This window comes from Nicotiana attenuata, unplaced genomic scaffold, assembly GCF_001879085.1.
Source record: "Nicotiana attenuata strain UT unplaced genomic scaffold, NIATTr2, whole genome shotgun sequence".
Lineage (NCBI taxonomy): Eukaryota > Viridiplantae > Streptophyta > Magnoliopsida > Solanales > Solanaceae > Nicotiana > Nicotiana attenuata.
Window position 1 is genome coordinate 126,447 of NW_017670476.1, and position 14,016 is coordinate 140,462.

General features: G+C 36.1%; 2 protein-coding genes across 2 annotated transcripts; both read left to right on the forward strand.

Annotated features, from left to right (window-relative positions):
* The first annotated feature begins 3,664 nt into the window (after window positions 1-3,664).
* Window positions 3,665-5,996, forward strand: LOC109239986 (probable bifunctional TENA-E protein). Its single transcript, XM_019406603.1, has 3 exons — window positions 3,665-3,965; window positions 4,670-4,893; window positions 5,405-5,996. The coding sequence occupies exons 1-3, from the start codon at window positions 3,807-3,809 to the stop codon at window positions 5,712-5,714; spliced, it is 693 nt and encodes a 230-aa protein (XP_019262148.1). The 5' UTR covers window positions 3,665-3,806; the 3' UTR covers window positions 5,715-5,996.
* A 663-nt stretch (window positions 5,997-6,659) lies between these two features.
* Window positions 6,660-9,330, forward strand: LOC109239992 (probable bifunctional TENA-E protein). Its single transcript, XM_019406609.1, has 3 exons — window positions 6,660-6,931; window positions 7,881-8,098; window positions 8,814-9,330. Exons 1-3 carry the CDS (start codon window positions 6,788-6,790, stop codon window positions 9,127-9,129), a joined length of 678 nt encoding a protein of 225 aa, XP_019262154.1. The 5' UTR covers window positions 6,660-6,787; the 3' UTR covers window positions 9,130-9,330.
* The last annotated feature ends 4,686 nt before the right edge of the window (window positions 9,331-14,016 follow it).

Genomic DNA, 14,016 nt, shown 5'->3' on the forward strand with positions numbered 1-14,016 from the left:
GGTGGTGGAAGGACCCTTAAGGAGTTAGGTTTTTGAGAGTTCCCCTTTCTAGAGCAAGTTTTTATGTTTTGGGGCTGTGGGGGACGAAATATAGCTTTAAAATGACCCCCCACTAGCGCGATCACGCATCTGGAGGCTTGTTCGCGCTAGTGGTCACGCTAAACGGCAGTAACACTGCCTCCCACTAGCGCGATCGCGCACCTGGAGGCTTGTTCGCGCTAGTGGTCGCGCTACCGGGCGTGCATACGCGTACTGTTCTGAAAAATGCACATAACTTTTTGCACAGAGATCCGTTCGGGCTCCATAATATATCGTTAGAAAGCTATTTCAAATGTCTATAACTTTCATGCTTTGCGTTTTCCCCAAAGCATTACACATTTTCACTAAAACTTAATGGAAGACAGACCTTCTGCAAACTTAGTCGATTTTGTCAAATCTTATGCACCTCTCTTTCCATCTTGATTTTTGAAACAACTATTTTACCCACAATCATCCCGTTGGGACTTCACATGTTCAAAATATAACCTTACCACTCATTTACCACATTCACACCTAAGCCGAATTTACGGGATGTTACAATTTTAAATATTGAATGGCTTACTACAATATCAGAAGAAGAATCTACGGAAATTATGGATGAAAAGTTTTTCAACATCTTGAAAGGAAAGTTGATAGAATCATGGAGAAGATCTATTATTTTGTGGAAGAAAAATACTACATGGAAAAGATACTACAAGACCAAGGAAGAATATATTTTCTATGGAAAGAAAATGTATTATGGATGTAGTACAATCTATATTATGGAAAGATTATTTTCCAAGATCAAGAAAGGAATATTTTCAATATAATATGAGAAGAATATATTTTCTATGGAAAGAAAATATTTATATTATGGAAGATTATTTTTCAAGATCAATATTTCCAATAGGAGTTCAAAGATGCTACTATTATTTATGGGAATATATTATTACTACATTTCCTCTTTGGTGTGGAAAGAGAATAATGTATGGACATAAGTTTGAGTTCATATAAAGAATGACTATTGCTCTTATGGAAATTCATGAATATTGAATCAAGACTATGGAAGGATGAAGAACGATGCACATGGAGATGCAACAGAAATTAATTATGAAATGCAAGATTTTCTAAAGAAGATCAACCAAGATATTGCATCTAAATAATGAGTGAATATTCTACTACCATAAAAGGAAAAGAATCCTCTACATAAGAATTCTCATGCTGGTACTCGATGAAGATCTTATATATTCAAGAAAGGAAAGTGGAGACAGGTAAGATCTGTCCAAGTAAAAGAAGTCAAACAAGGAAAGAAAATCAATGTTGCAAATATGCCTATGGTATATCCATCGTCAAAGGAGTGCCAAGTCAACATACTATCCATATTCATACAAGTGCTGGAACTGCAAATTATGAAAATAAATATTGGAGCAACTGTCAAATTTCCTTGGGTTATGCAATAGCCAGAACAAGTTGAAAGGGCTGTAAATATACAGTCTCTATGAAGGAAGAATGTACGCAACCTTCTATAAAATTGTCTACCCAACTACAAGTTCTTTATTCTACTCTTAACAAGCATTGTAATTCACTTTTAGATTTACTGTGTACACAAAAAAGAGAAGAGAGACAAAAAAATATTGGAGAGGCAGTGTGTCCGAGAGGTTGTGTCATTGTTCGTTTCTTTGGTGAGCGAGTGAAAACCAAAGGGTCGTTGTTGGTGAGCAAGTAAAAACCAACTCTTGTTCGTTGTTGGTGAGCGAGTGAAAACCAACCCTGTCAACATTGGTGGTGATCGCTGAAAACCACAAAGGCTGTACTCAATTCAATTGACAAAGAGCTCTAAAAGACAACACTCTTGCAACCCAAGAGGACTGGATTAGGATACCACATTGGCTCTGAACCGGTATAAAAATTTTGGTGTCATTTACTTTATCGCTCTCATATTATATTCTGTTCCTTTACTGTTTATTGTGATTAACACTTGTTTAAATCGAAAGGACTAACAGTCCTGTGCAGGTTGTCTCCGCATAAGTCGACTAGGTCTGAAGAGTAGTCAACTAGAAATTTAAAAAGGCTAAAATTCCCCCCCCCCCCCCTCCCCCCTCTTGTACTTTTTCATATCATCTAAAAGCTTAAGTCGTTAGAGAGAACACACTTCTATGTACTGAATTATGTCTTCTATGTAGACCTTACCCCTACCTTGTATAGGTAGAGAGACTGTTTCTAATATACCCTTGGCTAAAGGAAAGAAAAATCACATCAATTATAAAAAAGAAATATTGTAGTGTAAAAGTAATACTCCATCTGTTTCAATTTAGATGAGGTTGTTTGACTTGGCACAGAGTTTAAGAAGAAAAAAAGACTTTTGAAACTTATAGTCTTAAAAACTTAAGAGGTAAAAGCTTTATGGAGCCATGATATTTGTGTGATTATAAAAGCTTCTCATTAACGGTATAATGAGTAAAATGAAGAATTTAAAGTTAATATATTTTCAATTGTAGAAATATTTCATTCTTTTTTAAACGAACTATTAAGGAAAGTGTGTCATCTAAATTGAAACAGAGGGAATAGAAAGGAAGCAGTAACAATAGCTAGATAATAAGATAGCCGAAGTAAAAGCAAAAACATGTAGTAAAAAAAATCTAAAAATAAGAAAATACTACAATAATACTAATACTTCTAGTGTGGAAGAAAAATACGCTTGACTACCTATTAATCTTCTATTCTAATACTCTGACTTCCACATCCCCTATTAAGGGTCATATTCTCGTAAGCGAAAGAAATTATATCATAAAACAAATGCAAAAAAAAAAAATATTTAAGAAATTAAAACAGAAAGTTATGGACCAACATGTTTTTCAATGTTTATTTCATAAGATAGAAAATATTTTGGGAGAAATTCAAAAATAGCCAGATTTACAAGTGGTCATTGAAAAATAGCCAAAGTTTCAAAAGTAATTGAAATTTAGCCACTTTTCATGTAAAGATAAATCTGAACGAAAACAATGTTCAAAACCCAGAAAATATTCCAGCATAATATACTAGAATTCCAGCATAATATACTAGAGTTCCAGTATAATATACGGTCCAGCATAATATGCTGGAAGTACATACACAAGTGCTCCAATCTCCAATATATTATGCGAAACTTTCCGCGTGTTGGAGTTCCAGCATAATATGCTAGAAGTTCATACACAGGTGCACTAATCTCCAATATATTATGTTGGAACTTTTTGTGTTGCAGCAAAATAGTGGCTATTTTTCAATGATCTTACAAACGCTAGCTATTTTTTAATTACCAATCCGAAAACTGGCTAGCCCGTACTATTTTTACAAATATTTTTCATCAGGAAAGTTAGAAGAACTTGCCGCACTTATGAGCTATAATTATTCTAACAACAAAAAAAACGATAATTATTTATTTATAGATGTTCCTGCTATTATTTAATTTAACCCTTTAAAATAAAGAAATATCATCGAAACATACCAACTATTACCAAGTACCTAGCTAACGCCGAACAATGGCAACAGGAACTAACAAGAAGCAACTAGAAGCTCCCATCTCTAGCAGCAGGCTGGACACTTCTCAAAAAACAATGCCAACACTAATTTTTTCATAACACGTGGCGATCATATATATACTCGACACTTCTCAAAAAAGCACTCAACATCTCAGTTATCAAAACGAAAAAGAACGAGTAAATAGTGCAATTAGTACAAGCAATAAACAGAGCAAAAAGCTAAACCGTGTAGATCAGAGCCAAATTGTAGGAAGCAAAAAACAGAGGAAGATGGAGAAAAAGAATGAAGCATTAACAGTTGAGAAACTAACACAAATAGAGAAGTGGCTAAGGAAGCACAAATTGCAGTACACTACAGCCACCAGACACCCTTTTATTAATAGCATACATGATGCTTCTATCGACTTCTCTTCCTTCAAGATATGGCTGGTAATTTAATTAAGAATTCAACTTTTATATATTAGTTTTGTGAAAGTTTTTTACACTATCACTATATATAGTTTAACGTGTTGTAGCTTTACATGTTTGTAGCAAATAACTTGTTTTATCTTTCAAGTTACTAAGTTTATCTTTCATGAACTATTTAGTTATCGTTTAAGTGGTTAGAGTTAAAAAATCCTTTATGCTAAGTGCTAAGGGGTCGTTTGGTAGAATATATTAGGGAAAGTAATAGTACATGTTTTAGCTTTGATATTATTAATCCCTTGTTTCTAGTGTCGTTTAACCTATCTATAACTAATATTTGTATTAGTTACCCACCTCAGCATTAGCAATACCATAATTTTTATTATTTTTATACATAGAAAATCATGGCAGCCATAACTTTTAATAGATGGATGAGCATGTATAAGAACATAATTGCCCTTTTAAAACCTTTAATACACAAACTAAACAGTCGATAAGAACTAATCCCAGTATTACTAATTTTAGCATTATTAGTACACCTTATTCAGTATTATTCTTATATACCTTACCAAACGACCCCTAATGATATAGTGTATAAAAGTTAAATTCTCAATAATTTAATTATCTCCTCTTTTTTTTCCATGTGTATGATGATTAAATTGATATAGGTTTCTTAACTTTTTTGTTTTTGTTTTTTAATATCTAAAGTGAACCAAATTAAAATGCAGGGAAGGGAATATGTGTTTGTGAAAACGGCGTTGGCACCATTTGCAGCTAGTGTATTGCTTAAAGCTTGGAAGGAGTCCGAATATAGCTCTGACGTAGAAGTCATGTTGGCTGAGTTAACCTATTTGAATGACAAAATATCATGGTTAAAAGAAGAAGCTCCCAAGTGGCACATTTCCTTGACCAGTGTTGTTGTTGATCACAACCCCATCCTTGATTACTTTAGGTATTATATATACTAGGGAATACTAGAAATCTTGCAGCAATAAAATAACTATATAATGTAGTATATAACTCTTATACGTTATTAAGAGAAATTCATTATGTCATATACACCTGAAGTTTATAGTTTAGCGTGACAGTGGATTAGTCATCATCTCCGATCAAGTTACTCACTAATGTTTGTCGTCATAGAAATTTACTTAATAATTAATTTATAAGTGATTTATCTAATTATGTAAATATTTTTTGTAACGTCAATGCATAAAAAAAAAAAACTTGAAACTTGAAACTCGAAAGACATTACAGGATAAGGTTCAAATTTATTAGGCGAAAATTTCCTTAGTTTAAAGTTTAAACTAGAATCAATTAAATTAAGTGACATGACAAGTGGTGTGCATTTATTCGCTTGTAGTGGCTATAAATAATAAGTGGTGTATATTCACTCACTTATTGAAGAAGTTAATTTTATCATCTTTTGTTTATTAAGTATGGTTTCATCTAAATTTATGGGACAGGTTTTTTGAACGTTTGACGAGCTCAGACGAGAAGTATACAGAGGCAGTAACCATTTTATGGGCAGTGGAATCAGTATATCACTATGGTTTTGCGCATTGTTTGAAAGAAGGCAATAGCACTCCAGAAGAAATGAAGGCAGCTTGTAAGAAATGGGCCAACGAGAGTTTCAAACAACATTGTCAATCCCTTGAAACCATAGCTAATAACAGGCTAGAACAGGCCTCGGAGGAAGTAGTTTCAAAGTCCGAGGTTTTGTTCCTCGAGTTACTTGAGAATGTGGTTGGTTTCTGGAACATGAACCTTGGTTGAAACTACGTTTGTTCAGTATTAGTCCAACGTTTATTGGATTTTGAGGAGCATGCAGATCTTATCGCTACGTACCTTCTTGTTGTGTTGATCTACTAATTTCCCTGCACAGCATGTTGGAATCGAGTCAAAAAATTGAATGTATTTGGGTGTGTAATTAAGTACATGCATGGAACATAAGTATAGTAGTGTACTGTGTTGTTGGTTAACAGTGAGATTGTGGCTTCCCTTTTCATCATTTTCCTTTGGTTTTTCCAATAAAATTCATGGGACCGTCTTTTACCCTATCAAAATTGTAATTTGTGTGTACCATTGATTCTTGAGCCCTCATGTCGGACTAAATGAGGCTATTCTTTATCCTATCAAAATAGTATGTACTAGTGATTCTTAAGTCCTCCCGAAATTCACGTCGTGATTGTAGGTCCGTTGCGGCTATTTCGCTCTTTCTGTTACTAAATTATACCGATATTATCTCGAAGTATGCCCTTTTCTGATCTCGCTGAGTGATATCGACTTCGATCTTGGAAAGGAACTTTGACCCGAGCTCGACGTCCTGACCTTCCGACACGGTATCACTTTTAAAAAAAAATGGTTTAAAAAAATTGAAAAAAAAATTTATTTTTGTAAAAAATGAATTATTTTTGTAAAAGCTGAAAAAAATAGAAGTCTTTACTAAATTAGCGGACTATTGGTGCATTAGTTTAAAAAAATAAAAATATTTTGCAAAATATTTTTCTTTAAGTTTTACAAAAAAAATAATATAAGGGAACTAAAAAAGTGGATAAAGGGGTATTTTAGCTCAATAAATGGATAAAGAATATTTATAAACCTTTTCCAATAGTTTAGGGTCATTTTGAACCCTTTTCCTTTCTGAGAAAGAAACACTCCTCAATTTTCGTTAAGAAAAATTCTCTGTCTACAACTTTTTTTGGAGCCGTTATTAAGGTTTAGGCGGGTCAACACTTCCCTGCCCCGACCCACCCCATTTCCATATTCCTACCGTGCCTCGAATTTTCCACCCTTCTCAAAGAAAGAGCAATTAGTCCCCGTGGCAAGAAAAGTAGAACAAGTAGGAAATGGAAGGAGCTAAAAAAGAAATTCCGATGATCGAAAAATGGCTGAATCAACACCATCAGCTATATACCGCTGCCACAAGACACCCATTTACTCTGAGCATCCGTGATGGATCTGTTGAACTCTCTGCCTTCAAAAGATGGCTGGTAATTCTTTTTCTCTAAATTTTTAAGCATTTTAAAATAATTTGCTTTGTATTTATTAAGATTAAAAATTACATCTGATGTTTGATATATATATAGAGAGAGAGAGAGTAAGAACAGTATATACTAAAGTCTATCCAACTACCTATAGAGAATCTTGCAATTAAGGGAAGTTAAGTTTATCTACTACTATGTAATAAAAAAATTTAGGAACAAAGATCTGACTAGGTGAACAACTAGTAAAAAACTGTAAATGAATTAGGTTTTAAGATAAAGTAATTCTATAATAATCCCTCTTAGTGCATGCTTAGTCGATGACTCAAATTGCTGCTCTGAAAAATTTAAAAGGTTTAGGCTATATTAAAGCCTCTGTGATTATATTGAATGTAGTGATAGGTAACTTCAATATCTTTTGTTCGCGGCCTAAAAATTGGATTGAAGGCGAGCTTGATGGTGCTTTACTGTTTTGTTAATTTGCCAATCTAATGCATATCTCCTAACAAACCTCTCAACCACATACATTCTAGGCAGCCATAGTTGCAGAGGCGGATGTAAAATGGTGGTACCGGGTATATCTGAACCCAGTACTTTTGACGCAGACCATGTAAATTTATGTATAAAAATCCGTTAGAATGGCAAAAGGTTACTAGGTACGAACCCATAACTTTAAACATATAACGGGCTCAATGCTAAGAACCTCAAAGATTGAACCCATAGAATTTAAATCTTGAATCTGCCAGATAGTTGCTGCCACATATTCAGCGAACTCACAACCAGACTTGATGGGGCTCTTTTTGTTTCTGTATTTGAGCTTTAACCATATTCTACCAGTCTGACAATTTGCTTCTGTTTTGGTGTTTCTGCAACTGAATTATGTTCCATGTTGTGTTCGGTTTCTTCCTTGCAAGCTCATGCAGTTTTCTATCAGTTAAAGATTAGAAGTTGGATGCAGGGCCAAGATTATATATTCGTTAGAGCCTTTGTCCCTTTCGTAGCAAGTTTACTGGTGAAAGCTTGGAAGGAATCGGACGATGATTCAGACATAGAGGTTATCCTAGGCGGTGTCGCCGCACTGAATGATGAGATATCATGGTTCAAGAGAGAAGCGTCTAAGTGGAGTGTTTCACTGTCCAGTATCGTTCCTCAAAAGGCCAACCTGGAATATTGCAGGTATAAAGTGCACTATTATAAATACAAGATATGACACATTTTTTGTAATTAGGCCAATCTCATTTTGGTGGTTCTTAGTTATCCCGCTACTATAATCTCTATGCTTTTATCATGTTTTTGTGTTCAACGTGATATAGGTTGTCTTATGTCTATCTATTATAGTCATCCTTTTTCTTAGAAAGCTGTTGAGAATTTAATAATTCTAATTTGACAACACCTGAAGATGCATATCAGCCCCGATTGGTTTATATCCTACTACTATTCCACCTTTCTTATTTAACAACGCAGGTTTTGCTTAGCTTTTTTCACGCCCCGGAGAATTTAATCATGTACTCTGGCTAACTGGTCAAATTTATAGACTTTTTAGGATCCTCTGAACTTGTTTTCAAGCTCCTAGTTTTGCTTCTATGTTAAAGTTCATTGATATCATATGTAGTTGCTTTTGCTGTTAATATGGGAACAATAAGCAAATTTAAATTGTTCAAGCATTGCATTAGAATCAGTCTGCAGTTTTTTATTTTGTAACAAAAGATAAGATATGAAATACATATCATGTTTTAGTTGTGCCTAAGCAATTCCCTTACCTTCTCTTTCCTAGTAAGCTAAACCAATATCAGAGACATGTTTTGTTGTCCTATTTCCCTTATATACAGTTGTTTGATCAAGTCTTCCATAGGGATTTTCTTTTGATTGCCTGTGTCTCTTTGTTTGCTAGATTTTTGGAAAGCCTAATGAGCCCTCAAGTAGAATATACTGTTGCCGTTACAGCTTTTTGGGCAATTGAAACTGTCTATCAAGAAAGTTATGCGCATTGTTTAGCAGATGGCTCAAAAACTTCAGAAGAACTAAAAGAGACTTGTCAAAGATGGGGCAATGATGATTTTGGTCGGTATTGTCGGTCTCTTCAAGATATAGCTAATCGTAGTCTTGAGAAGTCACCTGAAGATATCATCTCAAAAGCTGAGGCAATTGTTATACGTGTACTAGAGTATGAAGTTGAGTTTTGGAACATGAGTCGCGGGGAAAATTGAGTACCTCTTGACTGACCGTGAGTCGTTAGGTAAACTGAGTTCCAGTGGTTTAGAAGTCTATTCCATCTATAAACTAGGACGATATGTTGTACTCTATATAGAAAACATGCTAACAACTTATAGCAAACAATTGTACTTTGGCATGTTTTTGGCCTCACTAGGATCACTCTTGGAAGTGTGTTTTTCATGCATTTATGTGAATTTTATTGGGTGAAAGGAGCAATCTCTCTATAAAAAAAATAGATTAAACATAGTGGGGACTGGGGAGGATAGTATATACACAGATCTTACCCCTACCCTTGCAAGTTAGAGAGGTTGTTTCGGATAGATCCTCGGCCCAGGAAGATAAGAGAACAATAGAAACAAACAATAACAACAACAAAGGCCAGAAAGATAATACTAGCAATCTAAGAACAAGAAAAATAGATTGAAAACTATAAACTAGAAGAAAATGATTGAAACAAAGAAAATAAGACTGAAACATTCAAGCAAAACCTACTTCAGTTTCAATAGATCAACCAAACATACAATTCTCAATCAGAAAATAAAAAATCAAAAGGATGGAAGAACTGAACAAGTGTCAAAGCTAAAATTAAAACAAACACAATAAAGAAACACAACTACTACCAGATTAAGCAAAACAGTAAAGAGGGTGTTCAATTTTCTAACTAATAAACAAAGTTGTAGTACTAATAGATGATATTTTCTTTCCAGCAATAAAGTAGTACCACAATAATAATAGTGCCAAATGGGTGTTTGGCAACTATAAATAGGTAAATGCTAAGCTATGGTAATGTGGGATAATGGGGGAGGAACAAGGGCTAAACTTTTAATTAATAGCCTAAAGTCATATTTTAATAAGAGACCTAAACTTTTTTTTAATATATATTTATATATAATTTAAAGTTTAAAACCTCTTATTAACATTTGACTATAGGCTAGTGTTGCCTCTCTTTTTTTGTTGCACTTTGTTGTTTATAATGTAGTATGCTTACAAGACATAAAGCCTTTTAAGATCATTACTTAGACTTTCAAGGTTATATTCAAATGAATAAGATGTTAGCCATTGTTTACAATATATTACATTGGATCATGTTGTAGAAAATTTTATTTACTAATATGAAGATTTGAATAGTTTTATTCAAAAGTTCTAAAATATTTTCTGCCTTTTTCTTTTGTTGTACAAATTTTAATATTGTCCAAGCAAAAGTAAACCCTCTCGTAAATGAATTCATTTCATTGAGCCCAACTTTAAACGAATGACAAAAATAAACTACTTCATGAACCATAACAATAATTTTGGACCTTCTCCCTTTAGTCGTTAGAGTGGGGTGTTTTTCTTTTTCTTTTTCTTTTTTTGGTTAATAATAATAGTTTTTATGTCAATTTGTACTCAGTTTGAATTTTTTTTATTCGTTACCGATCATTTCCAACCACCGAGTAATTCTGAACACAAAGCTTAGACAAATAAGATGAAATTTCTAGCATATTTTGTCTTTGCTGGTAGTTGAAGTCATAGTGGAGCTTCTTAGAAGAAAAGCTACAGCCCAGTAATCTGGTTCGAATTAAGAAAGCTTTGTTAATTAATCAAATAAATGAGTATTCGATAATTGAGTAAAATAACTTTTGGGCTTTTTAAGCTTGGTTTAGGTTAAAGAGGTGAATGGGAAATGGAGGGAAAATGGTAAAAATTGTACGGGGTGCTCTATTTGGACACCCTCATTTAACCTATGTCCGGTATTTTAAGTTTTGTGCACAAGTACCCGTTTTATGGTTAAAATTGACTGAAAAAGACTTTTATGCCCTTCTCCTTTTAAAGAAACGCTTGGCATATTATTTCTTCTTCTGCTATCAAGTTTTGTATACGGTCAAAATCATATGCCTTCGATCTATAGACTCAAGGGGTCGTCTTAAGCCTGAGTTCAGGCAAGGTCGAGTTCGAGCCCGATGGATCAGACTCGAACTCGAAAATAGGATGCAATGCCCGAGGATCGAAGTACGATGAATACCGAAGCGAGTATGCTCGACCCCGAAATAATGCCGTTATGGATCTTTAACAGAATGAGCGAGACTCCTGCCATGTTCCCAAAATCATGGCGCAAATCCCGGAATAGAATTGTACGATTCCGTTCTAGGCGGTTAGACAGCTGTCCCGACAAGATTTCTTACTGTAAATGGAAATGTACCTTATTTAGAGTTCCCCTATTATATAAATGGGACCCCAATCATTTGTAAAGATCATCTAATCATCGGCAAAAAATATACTATCTTACTTTTCTGGCTCATTGTTCATCAGACTTGTCTTTTCTCTTACTATTTTTACTTTATCGTTCTTGGTTCACCTCGAGGTCACTAAGCTCGAGGCCGATACTGTTTGGTAACACTATTTTGATTCATTCATTTCTGTCATCTATACTTTATACTTCTTAATTATTAATTGGTGTTGAACTAAATCACATATCTTTAAACCCACAAATCAAATTTTGTTGTTACTCGTATTTTCGAGGTAAACAGTTTGGCGCCCACCGTGGGGCTAAAGATAATAGTGATTATTTCATTACTGATTCTAATTACACACGTTATTTTTACAGTTTTTCTTATCAAGATTTTCTGATTCTCAGGATTAAACATGTCAAACTCGCAAAATGCACCTATTCATGACAGCGAAGGTCTTGGATTTCATGGGGAAAACAACAATGTAGGGGTCGGTGTACCACCGATAAACCCAGGGGAAATGCCAAATGTGGAATCAGTTGATATTAGTTCGCACATTGCCTTGAATGCAGATCTAGGCACAGACCCCGGAGGGAGTGTACGCAGAGAAGCGCGATCTGGAGGCCAAGGAACGCCAGGAATAGGAGATGGGGAGTCAGCCTCCAAGTGATATTCGAGATGCTGCAAGCTCAGCAAATCGCCATCGCACAACTTCAGAGTCAGAACAAAACTCCGAGTATAGCTGAACCGGAAAACACTCTACGTGTTGTATCGATGCTAGAGAGGTCAAACGAAAATGGCTCGGGGACTGAACCCACTATTATGAGAATGCTCGAAGAGCTCACCAAGAGGATAGATTCCGGGAAAAAGAAGATTGAGGACAATGACAAGAAGGTGGAGACTTATAACTCCAGTGTTGATCAAATACCAGGGGTACCCCCGGTCTTGAACGGTTTAGATGCCAAAAGGTTCATATAAAAACCATTCCCTCAAAGCGCGGCTCCGATGCCCATTCCTAAAAAGTTTCGCATGCCCGATATACCCAAATATAACGGGACAACCGACCCTAATGAGCATATTACCTCGTATACTTGTGGGATTAAAGGAAACGACCTGAATGATGATGAGATCGAGTCTGTGTTGTTGAAAAAATTTGGGGAAACTTTGTCGAAAGGAGACATGATTTGGTATCACAACTTGCCTCCTAACTCTATTGATTCGTTTGCTATGTTAGCAGATGCCTTCGTGAAAGCACACGCGGAGCCATAAAGGTGGCAACGAGGAAATAGGATGTATTCAAGATAAAACAAAGGAACGACGAGATGTTGAGGAAGTTCGTGTCCAGGTTTGAGATGGAGAGAATGGAATTACCACCGATTTCGGATGACTGGGCAGTACAAGATTTTATGCAGGGTTTGAATGAGAGGAGTTCGATCGCGTCTCGACAATTAAAGCAGAATTTGATCGAGTACCCAGCTGTGACGTGGTCGGACATACATAACCGTTACCAATCGAAGATCAGGGTCGAGGACGACCAGTTGGGAGCCCCCTCGGGTACAGTTAATCCTAATAGATTGGCAACCAAATCCCCGAGGGATACAGACAGGGAATCAAGATCGAACAAGGGACGGTATCAGCCATATGTCGATCAGAGAAACAACGGTTCGGGTCGTAACTCTCCCCGAAATGATCGGAGAAGCGATCAAGGTCAAAGCTCTCGGGGGCTCATGAGTAAGAGCGGGTTCGATAAGCACACCGACCCCGCGGAGGTACCTCGATTGTCAGAGTATAATTTTAGTGTAGACGCATCAGGGATTGTGTCAGCTATTGGGAGAATCAAAGATACCAGGTGGCCTAGGCCTATACAAATCGATCCTTCTCAGAGGAATCCAAACTTGATGTGTAAGTATCATGGCGCACATGGCCATAGGACCGAAGATTGCAGGCAACTAAGGGAGGAGGTAGCTCAATTGTTCAACGAGGTCCACCTTCGAGATTTTCTCAGCGATCGAGCTAAAAACCACTTCGGGGAGAGAGATGCAAGAAAAAATGAGCAGGAAGAACCACAACATGTAATCCACATGATCGTTGGCGGTGTCGATGTCCTGCAAAGACCTGTGTTCCAACGCACCAAGGTATCGATCACCAGAGAAAAACGGACTCGGAGCTATGTGCCGAGGACGCCTTATCATTCTATGATGAGGAAGCGGAATAAATATCTCAGCCGCACAATGACGCCCTGGTAATTTCTATACTTTTAAATAAATTCAAGTTAAACGTGTTCTAGTGGATCCAGGCTCAGCGAACCTAATCAGATCGAGGGTCGTAGAACAGCTCGGCCTACAGGATCAGATTGTACCTGCATCCCAGGTCCTAAATGGCTTCAACATGGCAAACAAAACAACAAAAGGGGAGATAATCTTGCCAGTCAACATAGCCGGGACCATACAAGAGACAAAATTCCATGTCATCGAAGGTGAGATGAGGTATAATGCACTTCTCGGGAGACCATGGATACACAACATGGGGGCGGTACCTTCAACTCTTCATCAGATGATGAAGTTCCCAACGGAGGATGATGTGAAAACAGTCTACAGAGAGCAACATGCTGCAAAGGAAATGTTTGCAGTCGATGAAGTGACGCCGATACCAGAGCCTTCGACCTCGGAGAAA